Source organism: Grus americana, chromosome Z (assembly GCF_028858705.1).
Source record: "Grus americana isolate bGruAme1 chromosome Z, bGruAme1.mat, whole genome shotgun sequence".
Taxonomy (NCBI): Eukaryota; Metazoa; Chordata; class Aves; order Gruiformes; family Gruidae; genus Grus; species Grus americana.
In genome coordinates this window covers 70,564,079-70,581,884 of record NC_072891.1, presented here as the reverse complement: position 1 = coordinate 70,581,884, position 17,806 = coordinate 70,564,079, and the positions used below count along the sequence as shown (strand labels likewise).

Here is a 17,806-nt window from a genome sequence, read left to right as displayed (position 1 = left end):
TAGAGCACAGAGATTTTGAAACATTGATTAATGTAGTAAACCAGTGCCGGGTCAAGACACTGGGCTGGATAAGTTCTAACCATACATGCCAATGCAACTTTGAAAAAGTTTATTTTTGGTCTACAAAATAGCACAAATCTAGGCTAGAAGATGTTGAGGAAGTCAATGAGGCCTTCTACGGACAGCTGAAAGTAGCCTCATGATCACAGGCCCTGGTCCTCATGGGGGACTTCAACCACTCTGATATTTGCTGGAAAGGCAACACGGCCAGGCGCGCACAGTCCAGAAGGTTCCTGCAGACCATTGATGATAACTTTTTGACACAGGTGGTAGAGGAGCCCACGAGGAGAGGGGTGCTGCTAGACCTTGTACTAACAAACAAAGCAGCACTGGTTAAGGATGTAAAGATTGGCTGCAGTGACCATGAGATGGTGGAATTGAGAATCCTGAATGGAAGGAGCAGGGCAGTAAGCAGGATTACAACCCTGGACTTCAGGAGAGCTAACTGGCCTTTTCAAAGACCTGCTTGGGAGAATCCCATGGGTTAGGGCTCTAGGAGGTAAGGGGGCCCAAGAGAGCTGGTCAACATTCAGGAACCACTTCCTCCAAGCTCAGGATGGGTGCATCCTGAAGAATAGGAAGTCAAGCAAAGGAGGAAGGAGACCTGCATGGATGAGCAAGGAGCTGCTGGAAAAACTCAAAGGGAAGAGGGAAGTTTACCAAATGTAGAAAAAGGGAGAGGCCACTTGGGAGGAATACAGGAATGTAATCAGAGTGTGTAGGGATGCAACAAGGAAGGCTAAGGCCCACTTGGAATTAAAACTGGCAAGGGATGACAAGGACAACAAGAAGGGCTTTTTCAAATACATCAGCGGCAAAAGGAAGACTATGGAAAATGTGGGCCTGCTGCTGAATGAGGTGGGTGCCTTGGTGACGGAGGATGCAGAGAAGGCAGAGTTACTGAATGCCTTCTTTGCTTCAGTCTTTACTACTAAGGCTGGCCCTTGGGAACCCGAGACCCTGGAGGTAGGAGAGAAAGTCTTGTGAAAGGAAGACCTTCCCTTGGTTGAGGAGGATTGCGTTAGAGAACATCTAGGCAGTCTTGACATCCACAAATCCATGGGCCTAATGGGATGCACCCACGAGTGCTCAGGGAGCTGGCAGATGTTATTTTAGGCCGCTTTCAATCATCTTTGAAAGATCATGGAGAGCAGGAGAGGTGCCTGAGGACTGGAGGAAAGCCAGTGTCACTCTGGTCTTCAAAAAGGGCAAGAAGGAGGACCCAGGAAACTACAGGCCAGTCAGCGTCACCTCCATCCCTGGGAAGGTGATGGAACAACTTATTCTGGGGGTTATCAATAAGTATGTGGAGGAGAAGAAGGTTATCAGGAGTGGTCAACATGGATTCACCAAGGGGAAATCATGCCTGGCCAATCGGATAGCCTTTTATGATGGCATGACCAGCTGGGTGGATGAAGGGAGAGCAGTGGATGTTGTATACCTTGGCTTCAGCAACGCTTTTGACACTGTCTCTCATAACATCCTCATTAGAAAGTTTAGGAAGTGTGGGTTGTGTGAGTGGACAGTGAGGTGGGCTGAGAACAGGCTGAATGGCAGAGCCCAGAGGGTTGTGATAAGCAGCGCAGAGCCTAGTTGGAGGCCTGTATCTAGTGGTGTGCCCCAGGGGTCAGTGCTTGGTCTGGTCTTACTCAACATGTTCACCAGTGACCTGGACGAGGGGACAGAGTGTACCCCCAGCAAGTTTGCTGACAGTACAGAACTGGGACCGACACACTGGAAGGCTGTGGTGCCATTCAGCGAGATTTGGACAGGCTGGAGAGTTGGGTGGAGAGGAACCATATGAAATTCAATAAGGGCAAGTGTAGGGTCCTGCATCTAGGGAAGAACAACCCCAGGCACCAGCACAGGTTAGGGGTTGACCTGCTGGGAAGCAGCACTGCGGAGAAGGACCTGGGAGTGCTGGTGGACAAGCTCTCCATGAGCCAGCAATGTGCCCTTGTGGCCAAGAAGGCCAATGGTATCCTGGGGTGGATTAAGAAGAGCATGGCCAGCAGATCGAGGAAGGTTATCCTCCCCCTCTACTCTGCCCTGGTGAGGCCACCTCTGGAATCTTGTGTCCAGTTCTGGGCTCCCCAGTTCAAGAAAGACAGGGAACTACTGGAGGGAGTCCAGCGGAGGGCTACAAAGATGATGAGGGGACTGGAGTGTCTCTCGTATGAGGAAAGGCTGAGGGAGCCGGGTCTGTTTAGTCTGGAGAAGACTGACAAGAGATCTTATAAATATCTAAAGGGTGGATGTCTAGAAGAAGGGGCCAGACTCTTCTCAATGGTGCCCAGCGACAGGACAAGGGGCAATGGGCACAAACTGAAACACAGGAAGTTCCATCTGAATGAGGAAAAACTTCACTTTCAGGGTGACTGAGCACTGGAACAGGTTGCCCAGAGAGGTTGTGGAGTCTCCTTCGCGGGAGATATTCAAAACCTGCCTGAACGCAATCCTGTGCAACCTGCTGTAGGTGATCCTGCTTTAGCAGGGGGGCTTGGACTAGATGATCTCCAGAGGTCCCTTCCAACCCCTAGAGCTCTGTGATTCTGTGTTTCTGTAATGTAGGAATTGCTTGGAGATGAGAAATTCCCGAAACCAGCTTTTCCTTTTTACTTGCTTTTCAAAATAGGGCAACAGGCTATTTTGTTTGCACGCACAAAACTGACTAGATGCTAAAAGAAAGCATCAGGAAGAAAATCAGTCACAGTTATAGCACCCAGTAGAAATACTGGGTTTTCAGCTGGTACATAGGTCTGGGACAGGCTTTTATTGTTCTCTCCAAAGAAGAATCTGAAGCACTTGTAATAGTGATTATCTTCATGTGCAGGCAGAAAACAAGTTGTGGTTCTCACACTGAAAATGCACTGTTAATTTTATAAATGTTAACTAATCACCTTTCACAACTACTGTAGTAAAGATTACAAAACTATGTTTAACTGTAACAGTAACTTTCTTCTATTATCCCTTCTTTGCTATGCCCAGAAATTGACAAAAAAATCTGTGGTAATATCATACCAGTTGATGCCAAATGAAGCACAACATGATCCCTACATTTGGGAATTTACAACAGCAATTAGTTTACTTTGTTAAACCTAGAGGATGATTTGTTTAAATGCTCGAGAAGATAACATGGTGACGAAATGTTGTCATAAGTTGGATTGGCCTTTGTGAGAATGAGGCAGCAGGGAAAAAACATGCATACAAGGGACAGAGGGACAGATTTGTTACCAGAACTATCTTGCTAATAGAAAACCAGGATCAGAACTATGAAACACTCAAAACTACCAAGATCTGAAATCTGCTGTGAAAAAGAAAAAACTTATTTACATATAATTTACCCATGCCTATATATAATTTTTGTACATCTCCAGAACAGAATACTACACACAGTGGTAGAAAAGGAAAATTACTGTAACTACTCAGTTTTAGATAGAGGGGAAGAAACCTAATAACATGTACAGAGTGCACATAATTTAGGAGTAGTAGGGAGTAAGCAATCTTTCAGGATGAAAGAATACATCACAGCCATTTTACATGTTCTGGTAGTTCCATGAGGTCTTTATCTATATTTAAACATGATTACAGTGCAGGTTCTAGAACTGTATAAATGTCTCAAATTATTTGTTATTGTAATGTTACGTGATTATGTTTTGCTTCTACCTAAAATAATGCCGAGCAGTACTGATCCATCTTATGTCACCAAGAGCTTCCATTTCATAAGCATCATGGTGAGGATTAGCTTGATAAAGCTAGAGATAGTTTTAGCCAATTTCTCTGCAGAGCAATCATAACTTTACTGGATATGGTGGAAGTGTGCCAAGACTGCGTTTGACCTCTTGAATTACAGGAAAGTTGCTGAGCATCCGTTTCTAAGGGGTGTCACTCTGCATCCAAGTAAGACAATAAATGAGGAAGAAAACTTTTCAGCAGTAGTAACATTTCCTTAAATAGGCGTGGGGAAAAACTTAACGCTTCTGTATCCTTCAGCCTGTCGCATTTATCATGAGCAATTTATAAATACAGGGAAAACAGAGGAGAAATGAATTAGCTTTCAATTAAACCATACCTGGGAAAAATCCAAGATATTTTGAAGGAAAGCAGTGAAAACTACTGAAGACTACTTGACTCTTTAAGAAGTCAAAATTTGCTTCTAGGGACAGAAATAAAGTTGTAGTTTGATCTACTCCCATTAGATCACATGCCATCCTTTCTTAAGAAGGAAAAAAGTCCAATTTATAAAACATTGAAATGGAAAAATGGCTCTAAGCTGACAATTTTCACAGACAAAGAGAGAAATAAAACTTCTTTTAGAACAGGGATATTCTTTATTGTCAAGGCCAAGAATTTCAGTGCTGGACAGGAACACAGGATATACAATCATTTTGTAGATTATGATTGTCCAAATGCTTCAAATCGCACCACAATTTTGAGATTAATAAACTAAATACTGGATAGTTTATTCGACGATTTCAAATCAATTAGTTTTTTCATTGTCATGAGTATTTTTAGTTGATAAGTTGTCACAAAAGCTAGTGCACCCTACTATGTGATACAACGTTTTTGTTATATGCGTTAGGCGCTGCTTTATCTGCCCTGCAAAAATGTACAGATTAGTAAAGAGTATGCAGATTTTGTCACAGTTATCTTCAGCAAGGATATCTAGCCATTTATCAAGACCAAAAAAAAAAAAAAGCCCTTTTACTGATTTATTCAAGTCCAGTTTGAAAACCATTATATTCCTGGAAACTGTACGTCTCTTGCATGTTTGCCTTTGTTGATCTGTGAAGCCAGGTGGGCATTTTCTAAGAGGAAGACAAGGGTAAGTTCTTGTTACACTCAGTGTTCCTGGGACTGGCTGTAATTGAAAGTGGATGCTGTGTGCCCATTGAGGCATTATTAGGGCATTATTACTTGATAAGTTTCAAACGTTTACTACCTGCAGCAAAACCCCAGTCACACCAGGGAGACCACATAGCAGACTGTTTACATGTACATGCAACAACATAGATTCACAGAGGAGAGAGACTGCATAGAGAGACCTAGGTGATAATCATATAATAACTTTAGTTTTGTCTGAAACATACCTTCTTTAAAGATATCGAGAGACAACTTTCCCTCATAGTTCTGATTGTAACTAATTATTACTCAATTTTCTCCTAATTTCTGTCGTGCATTTGACTGGCTTGAACTTCCAGCCATTAATTCTTATTTCATTAATCTGAATTTGTCTGAGACATAGAAATGTTTCTTATACTAATATTTTTTTGCTTTGGCACATTCAGAGCACTGCTGACAAGTCCCTTTTCAGTCCTCCATTGATGGATTAGAGCAAACCCAGCTCACCAATTGTATGCACTGGAAGCGAGTGCCTGATTAGCAGCGTTGAGGTCTGTGAGAGATCCAGGACTGAGCAAGTAATTTACTGTGATGGTTGCAATGTGTTGCCTTGCTCGACTTCCTAAGCTGTGAAGGTAAATGCCTTCTCCTGGAGCTCCATGCTCAGCATACTTCACTGCCATGCACTGCACTAATCCCATTTCAACCTCAAAAGGCTGGCAGAAGGGAGTATTCCTACCTATCTTCTCTCTCTAGCTTTTGGAAAATTCCCTCAGCCACACCTGTGGCACTTTGCTGGGAAAGATGGAGCAATCCACACACATTGCTTGGTGTATTTCCTTGTTCCAGCCACAGGCATGGTGTTCCCCTTCTCCAACCATTTGTTGGAAACTTTGCAGGAAAGGAGAAGCAGGATGGTTCTGCAGAGGCTACACAGGCACTGTCTGAGGGGCCAGGAGCCAGTTTTTCAGATGCTGAAACTCAGACCACTGTCAAAGGGAGCCTGGAGCTGGGTCTCAGCGTCCTATGGAAGGAAGGCTTATCAAGGGTGCAGACTGTGGATCTTCCAAAGAAAACATCAGAGTCAGCTTCTTTTTAGCACTTTATAAATATCAGTTGATCCTTAAACTTGGATTAATCTTCTCCTGGCACTGACACAATGCCTAGAACTCCCACTGAGAAAAAATGAGAAACCTAAGTGTACAATGAGAGGTCATTTAGGCTGCAGGGATTTGGACAAGGACCTCTCTTACAAAGGAAAGTTTAACAAGCATAGAGCACAATAGGTATAAAACACTTGGCCCAACTCTTTTATAAGGTAGAGAGGTTTCCTCCTCTTTGAAGAGAATAGAAAACTGAACCAGAGGGCACCTGAAAAGAGAGAGAAAGCAGGGGATAGCACTGTCATCTGATTTCAGACTGATGAAAATACTGAGACACCTTCCAGGTAGATGAGACTGAAGGCTTTCAAATGAAGAGGTGCCAAGTCTTCAAATTCTCTCAGTGTTCCCATGGTGCCTTGTGTTTTTTACTTCATCTACTAAAACTCTTGGCATTAAGTGGCTGATAAAATTGGAATGTGAACTTTGTAAATATGAAGGTGGGTTTGTAGCCATTAAGATTGCAGTGTGAATGATAAAGGCTCAAAAAGCAGAAGGGATATAACTGCCAGACCATGGTATATTAATGCATTTCCAATACTGAAGAACAGAGATAGTACTACCATCACTGTTTTAAACTGCAAACGGCTTTCCTGATATCTTGGCCTTTAAATTAAGGCAAAAGTTGAAAACTCTCTTTTAAAGAAAAAATGATTGCTAAGAAAAATTTGAAACAATCAGAGCACCTTTTTCTAACAAAAATGCCTTTATAAGCAATAGAATAACATGTCTACACTGGTGGGGTGTTTTCAAATTAAAATGTATTTCAGAACAGACAAAATGCAATTGTAGAAAACTGTACAAAGAAACTACCAATGCTTCTAACAATTTTAGTAAGTAAAAAAGTAAACAAAGATGTGGAAAAGGATACAAAGAAAATTTACTGGCTTATGAAAATGTTTGCACATACAAACCTATCCCCAAGATAAAAATATAAAAATGTATATTGAATTTATGCATTTATACTGTGGAAAGCATGTCTATTAAAGCATTTTACCTGTCTTTTAAGAGATACTCATAATTTATACATTCAGTGAGAATTAATTTTGCTGTACTTTCTCTCTGAATGCCAAGTTCAAAAACAGCTGCTGCCTAAACAAAAAGTACTGCTACTTGCTGTTGAAGAATGAAGCGTTTTGCCTTTAAACGGATGGATTCCTACTAAGATGACCCAAAAAAGGTATGCAGAGCATACTGGCCTATAGCAACACTAAAGGAACACTAACAGGAGTCTCATCTTGTGCCTCTATTCCTTTAAGGCCTTGTATAAATTTGTTGCATTGCCTTTAAAGAGGGGAGTTAAAAAAAAAAAAAAGAAAAGAAACCAAAATCAAAACAACAAAACCCCAACACAACCTGCCCTCCTCCCCAGTATGATATGGTTGCTTAAATAGCAAGTTATTTTGCATCTCTTGTTGGGTGTAATTCCAGATAATTTCTGACATACAGCAGAGCATTTGGAAATACAATAAAAAAGTCTTATTAAATTTATTTTTTACTTGCCAAAATTATTCAGTATGCTTAAGCACTCCACCAAACCCCGGCCAGAGAGCACAGCTCAGCTCTTTCTGATATCATTAAGATGTCGCCTCTAAATAAATCTGAAATTGTTAATGGCATTTCTGTGCAAACTTTTGACATGGTACTTAAAACTGCTTTCTCTGGTGGGCTTTGCAAGTTTGCAGATACAGTATTTTCCACTAAAGTGTTCACATTTAAGAGACCAGGGTGTGTACTGTCTAATAAAAGCAGAATGTTAGCACAGGTTTTCTAAACTTATCTGAGAACTTCATTACATCGATTTAAAATTAGATTTGCATACAAAACCTACCAGTAATGTACAACAGCTAAATACATGACAAAGTGATTAAGTAATCCCCATTGGTGTGCTGTTGTGACAGTAAATAAATAGTTTAAAATACACATATTGATTTAAAAAATAGAAAATAGTATCCACAAAGTGAAGGTATAGCTAAGTTTCTACATTCCAATTCATAACTTTATCATAGTCCTGAATTCGTTGTTTTATGTGAGAAAGCTTATTCTTCAGGTATTCACAACGCTCCTTTTTCTCCATGAATGCAGGATCCTGCAAAAAATACAAACCCCTTTACATTAATATATTACACATTTCAGACTCTTCCAAGAGTAGTATCAGTTATGTTCTTGATTAAGGACAGTATATAAATAATCTCCAAAAATCACATTCTTTTCCCTGTGGCCATAATTTCTTACTTCCTGCTTCTCTTTCATGAAAGGCTGGAAAGAGAGGGTCTGCTTTTATATGCTGTAGTTACTTAGGAAATGGAGCAGTTTTTAAACAGAAATCTGCAAATATAAGTGACATCCTACTACATAATTTAGATTTTATAGGTGTGTTGTGGTATGTCTAATAAATCCCTCCTCCCAAAAAAAAGCAATGAAGTTTAACTAACATGGACACAAAATTTGAATTCCCTGGGAAAAAAATAAAAAGGTATTTGTAATGTATTACACAGGTACACATTTACTGCCTGCATTTAAAAATGACAAAGTGAAACCTCTTGAATTACACTGAAAATTTCTTTTTGAGAATCTAGGTTCCATGCCACAAAGAAAACACAAAACTTTTCAAGGGTAAGACTATGTTTCCTGTTGTTAACTTATCTGATGGCTGTGTCAGTCAGTGAATATAGATGAACTAGATCCCCAAAAATAGCATTCTGCATCCAGAAGACTGGTTAAGAGATGAGACATACTCTCAGAAGACGAAAATGCTTAACTGTTGGTTTTGGTCCCGTGTGTCGTTGTGTGTCCCCCCCCCCCCCCCATCTGGCTAATGGAATCATTATTCTCAAAACAGATTGTTGGCATGAGCAGAGTCGGTTGAGTCTTAACTTTCCCAAAGTTTTAAAAGACAAAATACACAAAGCCCTGTAGTACCTACGGATACCCTAAGCTAGCAAATTGCATCTAGTGTCAGACATGTTGGCTATTTACACTCTCTGCTATTATTTAGATTCACTAGTAATGTAAAGCTGAAAACACTCACGTTTTTCTTCTTCTTGTATTCTTGCAGAACTTTTGATATCCTTTCCTGTTCCTAATGAGAGAGATGACACATTTTTAAACACTTTGAGTGTGCTCTATATCTTCATGTAAACTCTACAAAATACTCATCAAAAGAAAAATTCTCATTTGATCAATCCGTTGTAGTTGTAACATTTTAGTTGTTGATCTTGTACTTGAGAAATAATGAAAGTATGTAAATGTAATCTACTCAAAACTTGAAAGGTACTAGCATGGAAAAAACCTCGAAACAACACCAACAGAAAAACATGTATACAACTTAACTGCAACTTGGTATCCTTGACTGATGACCAAACAAGAAATAACATATTTGGGGAAACCTTCTCTCCCACCAAGTCATCGCCAGCATTACAAGACATTGTGCCCTAGCTAAAGACACTCAGAAACTGACTAAATACCACACCTGTTTTCCATGAGCCCATTTCACAGGTACTTACATATATGCTTTCAGCATGGTGAGGAAGCTGTCTCATCAATGCATCCAGCTCATCAAATTTTTTTAATACAGCATGAACTTCCACAGACAGTTCTTTATATTCAGCAAACTGATCATTGAATACTGCTTTGTACCGGTCTCGCATTTCATTTGTTTGGATTGCTGGGTATTTCCTTTTTAAAAAAAAAAAAAGTTTTCAAGGACTAGTTTTAGAAGTAGGCTCCTTCACCTTGATAGTGTATTTCTGCATTGTTTGCTCATCTTGTAACCTGCTGAAATTTACATGTATGTAAAGCACTGAAATCACAGAACAGCTGAAGTTGGAAGGGACCTCTGGAGGTCATCTGGTCCAACCCTCCTGCTCAAGCAGGGCCACTTAGACCAGGTTGCCCAGGACTGTGTCCAGGCAGCTTCTGAATATCTCCAAGGATGGAGACTCCATAATCTTCTGGGCAACCTGTGCTAAACCTCACAGTGAAAAAGATTTTCCTAATATTCAGGTGGAACCTCCTGTGTTTCAGTTTGTGCAAACAGTATAAAAACTCATACTTCACCATGGAAAGGCCTACCCTTTAAAAGGGAGCATATTATAGATTCAGCATTTACAAAGTACAAGAGTAGTCAAATTTCAGGGGCTAAAAAGACAAATAGTTTTATTTTTTTCTAAATTGTCTGTGTTGTGGTCTTCTGTTCCTTTGGCAATTACTGTACTTGCTAGATTATAACATTCTGCAATTACATTTGATGATTTGGTGGGGTTTTTAAATTTAAGATTCTGTATTTATGTTGCTGGTTCTGTGCCATTGATACCAGTCCCCATCCTCTGTATTTTTAGCATTAACTTAATAAAGAATTTTGAGTTCCCGTAGCACATGCAGGACAGAGAAACCATGAGTGTATATATGAGAAATGCTGAGTGAACAACATCATTCAAATATTCTCCATTAAGTTTGTTCATCAAAGTCAAGTCACTTACGCTATGTAGTCTGGCATCACTATAGGTTTAGGAATGTGGCCTGCAGGTATATGACCATTAAGTAGTTCCGGTTTTCTTTCCACTGATTTAAGCTGCCTGTAAGTAACCTCTTCTCTTGGTCTGTCATCACTTTCATACTGTTTTAAAAGAAAAAAGTTCTTAAGTCACTTTTACTTCAAATGCAATGTTCATAGACCACAACTGCTCAACTCATTTGAAGACAGAGATACAAGTACTGAGCAATAGTAGAAGCAAATCATAGATATTTCTTACAACCCTTACTGTAATTAGAAAATTAGCAAAGAGTTCCGGTAATGTTTCTCAGACAGTACCTATCTTCAGTTTATCCTAACAGCAGTACCAGTTACAGATAAATACTTGTTGGGGCTTGGAATGATTTGTCTTGTATGTCTTAAAAAAATAATTTAAGGAACTTTCCTTGGATATCCATCTACTTTGTGAATTAACAGGAATCACTTAGTTCTCTGGACTTCCCTTTTCCCCTTGTTTCCTATTGCACAATTTATCCCTTGATCCAGAAATAAAAGCATGCGAAGTCTTGTTGTAACACATAGAGAAGGATCCTGATCTAGTACTGAAGCAACAGAGAAAACAGTGGTAGGAAATTCACAGTATCTAACAGGAGACATTTAAGACTGAAGTAAATACACCATAAATTCTCGGAATCATCAACATCTGCTGTTAAGATCCTGTACAATCTTTGTTGTGTATGCAACCGCATCTTTGTGTGGCAAAAGCACTAAAATTGCTGATACTTCAGAAGCGGCAAGGAGGTCTTTGGAGCAGTCTCAGAGACACAAGAACAAGCTCAACTCACAGAGCACCTACCACTCTGCTTCCCCTGGCTCTCCTCCAAAGTAACCAGACAGCCAGGAGGAAAAAGTCTCTAAAAACTACAATGCATCAGGTGTCCTGCTCTTCTAGCCATGCCTGCCAAACTCTGTGGTAAACACTACATAACTTGTCACTTCATGAAAAAGGGTAAAAGCACATACAGGGGCAGACATCAGATTTGCTGTTTACAGTAAATTTTATAACCTAGCCTAATGAGTACTAACTTCTTTACAAGCTTCTTCCAAATCTTCTAAGTAGGAAAATGTTGTCTGGTCTATGTTAAAGAATTAAACCTAATCTGTTCCAAACCAAGTAAGTCAATAAATAGACAGGTAATCAAAATAATCACAAGAGAAAGAACAACCATTTGGAAATACCAGTAAACAGAAAAGTAAATTACTATTTCCTACCTTCTTTTCTGGAAAAGAGGACTGTGTTTTCATCTATCAAAAAATGGGGAGAACTGTAAGTTTTATTTTCAGCAAAAACAGTATGCAAAAGCACAGACTCATCTAAACTTTTTCAAAATCATGCTGTACTGAGAATTACATTTAGGTATGAAGAAATTTAGCATAAGGAGTATTTTCAAATAAATTGATTAAAACACTGTTTAAGAATGGTGAAAGAAAAACAACTATCCAAAACCCAGAACAATGACAGGATCTCCCAGAGCATAGCTGTAAGGAACAGCTTGCAGGAAATACTCCATCTACTTCCCAGTCTCCTTTATTATTTCACATTCCAGCCTGCATTAACTCACTGACACTCTGCAGCCTAATTCATTGCCCAGAGAACACACCTGCACACTAACAGGTAGCTCAATCAGCAGCTATTTTGCCCAGCACTCTCCAGAGCGTAACTTGTATTATAAAAGTATTCCCTTTAGAAATATTAAGTAACTGAAATAAAAGAACATGGATAGTAACAGGGAAGTGACTGAACACCTTCCCTATAATTCCAACAATCACCTCATTCTTGCAGGACCTACTAAAAAGTTGGTTAAAAAACTTTTATCAGAGTTGCGATGTACTTTTCAAAAGGGAAGTCTCAGTTTTATGCAGAATGGTGCAATGGAAACCAGTGTTAAATGAAAACACTGCAAATCAGACTGCTGTAACAAAGTAGAGGAAATGCAACTTTAAACTTGCTCTCTCCTACTAAAATCACTTAAATGCTGCCCCTCCTTAAACTAGGCTTACGTAGGCTTCACGTACATTAATTTTTATGATACATTAAAATGTATTAATTTTTAAAGGTTTTTTTGGTGGTGTTTTCATGTGAAGGAGGTTTTACACAAATGACTTTGTATTCTCTAGTTGACAGTGGGAAGTCTCTACTATTACAGTTTATCATTAACCAGGTGAGTACTGAATACTTCTAATAAGGGCAAGGTCAGCAGCAAAGCTTGATGTGAAAAAGATGTGAAAAAGATGAAGCTGATTAAAATCTCACCAACTCTGTTATTACTATTATTTTCCAATACCTGTTGCAAAGAAAACGGAAGAGACATAAAGAAGTAGATTGGAGTTTTGCTTGCAAAGTAAAAATAAGTATTTCATGTTTTTATGGTCATTCACACTAGCACTTAATGTGCTGAAAGCACAGTCTTCAAAAAAATGCCAGGTGGCTTTAAGCCTAACCCTTCTGATAGCTGAACAAGCACATTGTTAATTTCTTCCTTTGTTTGGAAAATACACACCAGGAAGTAGTTCATCAGCTGACGCAGGAAGGGAGCTGAGTATTACAAACAGAACAGAGCCAGCTCCTTAACAAAGTGAATCAAAAAAAAGAAAACATCCAAGAATTTGGATCAGACATCTTAAAAAAACCTTTCATTTGGCAATCTTAAATGTTGTTAAGACTGGTGGAAAATTCACCCTCAAAGGCTATGGACCTGCTGCTGAGAAGTCACCTGATATGACTCCATCTACAGCATGGAAAGATCTTACAGCTGCTCCCCATCACAACATACCCAGGTAGACACGACATGATAACTCATGACTTACCTCCCGTTCCATCAATTCCCTGTGCCTCCTAGCTCCTTCATGCCTCCATAACTTTAGAGAAACCACTGCACTAATGAGATAGATGATCACCGTGACAAACAAGAAGATGATTGCCGCTGTCTGACCTCCCTCTACGCGGCAAAAAGATGCATTTATTGGCGTCTTAAACAACTGGTAATAGCAGAGCCCACCTCGGTTGGTATCGTTCACGTACACTATGGCAGCTGACATGTACAGAAAGAACAAGGCCACGTTAATTCCGAATTCGGTCAGAGGCCACCAGTTGGAATCGAGGAGGATAGTCCGGTAGTACATTGACATGCCCAGGACCAGCAGCACTATCGTGACTATCCATGCCATTCCCGCCACCACCAGGATGAAAGGCGTTTTGGGTCCGCTGTAGGAGTAGCCTCCGTAGGCGCTGCCAGGCCCATAGCCATAGGGCTGCGAGTACCCAAACATGTTGTACCACTCGTTATCCTTGTGCACGTAGGCTGTGACGCAGGCGAAGACGGCGGCACCCAGCAGCAGCTCCGCCACGCAGAGGATCCTGAGCAGGCCAGCCCAGGACTTCATGTAGGCGTATCGCTGGTTATAGGCCTCCACCCGCTCGCTGTATGTCTGGCCGGTGGTAGCGTGGTGCTCCAGCGACCCGAAGGGGTCCCCGGGCAACATGGCTTCGCCCTCTTTCCGCGAGTCGTAGGTCCCGCCCGATCCTCCGTAAGGATCCTTGTAGGAGCCGGGCAGGGACTTGGGCTCCGACCGCAGAGGGGGCGGGGAGGGCGGCGGCGAGCATTCGACCCCGTCCGAGACGTACCTGATGTCGGAGGCCGTGCTGTCCCAGCTGGAGCCGTTGTTGCGTCTCCCTTTGAAGAAGTTCTTCCACGAGTCCGGAATGAAACGCCGGACCGGCTTGAGCTCGGCCGGCCCCCTCGGGCCGGGGCTGGCCTCCCCGGGGTAGGCGTCGGGGCCGAAGGGGGGCTGCAGGGGGAGCGGAGGCGGCGGCAAGGAGGCGGCAGCGGCCACCGGCTCCGCGTCCCGGGGAAGCGGGGAGCCCGGGCTGGGCCCACGGGGCAGCAGGGACCTGCCGGGCCGCCCGCCCTCCGAGCCGGCGCTCCTCGACATGGCTGGCGCTCGGCCCGGCGTCAGGCGGTCCCCGGACCCGCTCAGCCGCCTTTCGTTCACTCGACGGGAGAAAGCTGCCGCCAAGTCCAAAGGGGGGCCGGCGTCGGGCGGAAGAAAAGGGACGATCCCACCGGAGAGTGCGTGGGGGGCCCGGGCCGGGGACCACCCTGCGCTCCGCCCCCAGCCCCGCTTTCCGCCCGGCCACCCTCGGCACCTGTACCGCCCCGCCCAGGCAGCCTCACCTGCAGCTGCCGAGCGGCCCTCGCCCGGGGAGGCGGGAGCTTCCGGCTGGCGAACGCCGGCGGAGAGCGGCGGGCCTTCCCAAGGCGGGCGCGGCGAGCCGGCACGGCGGGAGCGGTCGCTTTCCCGGCGGTTGCACCGCTGCTGCGGGTCGGCGGGGGAGCGGGGGCGCGGCCGCCGGTGAGGAGCGCCGGGGCCCCGCAGTATCGATGAACGTGGTGAGTCATGAGAGGGACCGGCCTGGGGCCGTCCCGGTTACGGTGCAGCTCTGCAGTATTGAGCAAGTGTTCGGACAAACGAAAACCACTTTATCCTGAGAGTTATCAAACGTGGGGTTGTTCTTTCCCCCAGCACAACGGCAGTTTAAGGGGAAAACCGGCATGCCACACCATTAACTTCTGCAGAATGCAAAGGACACGAGGACCTCTGCTTAACCCTCTCTGATATATTATGGAAATGTTTTCAAAAATTGAGTCCATAATAATCAGTCATACAACATGTATTCAATTTATATTTTTAAATATTTTATTTATGTTTATATTTTATATCTTTTGTGTTCACATAAAATATCTGTGACAAACAGATACAAACCAGCATCAATGCAGTTGGAGTTTCATTTACATTGTCAGTATAGGATAACAAAGTTTTTACATATACACTACAGTCTCTTCTTTCAGAAGGTTCAAACTTCCGAACAGCAATTTTTTGAAGGTATAAATTTCAATAAAACCTTCAAATGCTGCCAACTTATAAAATGTAGACTCCAGAAACATGATGTACAAATGCAAAGTAAAAAAAAAAAGTGTTAAATATAAAAATAAAGTGTCAGTACCTATCTATAGTCTCTTTCTAATTCTATTAGTCTTAATTTATTTTTATCTCTTTTTATAAATATGGATAACTTTCATGGCCCAGAACAGGCAGGGAATGGCTTGTCATTTAGTATTCAACTCAGGTTGATCCTGCAAAGCTAAGGGGAAGCTGAGGAAACTTACCCTCATGCTGACTTGGCCTTCTAGCCCACCTACATAGTGGAAGGAGTACTTTTGTGCAGACTCTGCCCTCTTTAGCAAAGGTCTTTGTAGCATATTAATCTATTCTGGTGAGTTAGTGGTTGATATTTTGTTATATTCAGTCACTATCTTATTCCTCAATTTTTCATTCATCTTCCTTCATGATTGCTTGAGCTGCAGCAGACAGAGGCTCACTGCAGGGCAATTAATTTCCACTGCACTTCTCGAAGCAAGGAGGAATCCATCCCATTCACTCTGCTTTTCTGCATCTGTACAGCCATAGCATTCACATCAGCAGGGTCCTCCTCATAACTGACAAATAATTCTGGCTTGCCACGATCTTTATCAGTAAGTGTTTCAAACTTTGACCTGTAAAATTATCATACCAACGGTAAGTTACTATGGGAAAAAATGTTTCCTGCTGTCTTGGCACAGAACCCGCAGTACAAAGAACTGCCCACACACAACACAAGTCTCTGCCCTTCACTGATGCTCAACTTTTCTGGCAGTAATAACCTCTATTCACCACCATTAATTCAAGTCTTATGCATTCTTGTCTTACATCACTACCATCAGTATTACATTTTATGGCGCTCTTGACATCTTCCAATTATAGGTATTTGTACCCAGAACTCAACACTATATAACTTACATGAGAACCCACAGAACATATTATAGTTCCTCTCAGATAAAGCCTGAAGTAGTACAGACCCAACTTACTAATGCAGATTACTAGTATTTAAATGTATGCTGTGGTCAAAATTAATGGCATAAGGAAGTCTGCAATTAATTTGTAAGGTTATAAACATTTTGGCTTAGACGAGGGAGATTGCAAAGAAAAACACCAGTTTGGGATACCTTCCATTCTTCCTGACTAGCAACCAAAAAGGCATTTAATACATCTATTGGGGTACCGGGCAGTTCTTGGGTAATGCAGCCTTAGTCTTACATGCTGATATTTCATATGTAAACTCAGACAGCAATAGTACAGTGATAAATATGAAATACTTTGTAAGATGCCCTGACAAACTCTCTCTCTTGGCTAAGAAAAGGAAAAGTTAGTCTTGTTTCAGTTCACTGTGATCACGGTCCTTTATTAGAAAAGACCATCACAATTAAGTCTCTTTTTTGATGTCAGAGATATCAAGGTTATAGAAATGTAACTGAGGCTTTACCGGTTTAAATGGTCCCTATGGTTCAAAAGGGTCCCTACAGTCCCAGTATAGCATGTCGTCCTGTGTCACCCCATCAGTGCTATACAGTCTATAAGTAGAGCACTACAGTATCGCAACTGAACAAAATTAGTATTTTTTCAACGTTCTAACATCTAAGACAGAGGCACTTCAGCTGCTGTAGGTTTATAAAAAACTTCATTTTAAACAAAGTTGTAGTCTGACAGGCAAAAATTCCATAAAATAAAAATCAGTGCTGCTATCTAATTTCCAAAGAAGCGGTCGTTAAAATATTTTTGCAGTTACATAGGTGTACAACTGCTTCAAAGGAAAGAAGAATAATTTCCCACTATACCTTCTTTATTACACCTCTCACTAACACAACATGTAAATAGAGAACGTTCTATCAGAATTCCAGAGGAATGTTTTGTGTCATGATAAACAATGGGCAAAGTGCATCCACACCCTCTGTATCAGTTCTGTTTGATTCTCACTGAAATCTTTGTCTTTGCAGCCCCAAAGATTTCATCCAGATCGTGCACTGGACAAAGAGACCTATGCTTAGGTCAGAGGACTAATATTTGATACAATGCAAGAGAAAGCTAAATGAAGATTAAAAACAAGACTGTAGTTAAAATATTGCTACTAACATTGTAATTGAAAGTAGATTTGAACTGAAAAAAGTGTTGAGCCAAAATATAAAATATAAAATTATAAGGCTGCAAGTGAGGGAAAATGTCACATTACAGATGTGCACTAAAGATGTTTCTGTATTAAATGTTTATTTTCCTTACTTTATTAAGAAAGAAAGTTTACCTCCCAAAATGTCTTTTCAGTGCTAGCTTCCCAACT

General features: G+C 41.6%; 1 protein-coding gene across 1 annotated transcript; it reads right to left on the bottom strand.

Moving 5' to 3' along the window:
* Window positions 1-4,381: 4,381 nt before the first annotated feature.
* On the bottom strand, window positions 4,382-14,890 carry MARVELD2 (MARVEL domain containing 2). The gene is made up of 6 exons (XM_054809496.1): window positions 13,405-14,890; window positions 11,809-11,841; window positions 10,544-10,680; window positions 9,569-9,740; window positions 9,094-9,144; window positions 4,382-8,151 (listed from the first exon to the last, which is right to left on the bottom strand). Exons 1-6 carry the CDS (start codon window positions 14,527-14,529, stop codon window positions 8,035-8,037), a joined length of 1,635 nt encoding a protein of 544 aa, XP_054665471.1. The 5' UTR covers window positions 14,530-14,890; the 3' UTR covers window positions 4,382-8,034.
* Between the last annotated feature and the right edge of the window lie 2,916 nt (window positions 14,891-17,806).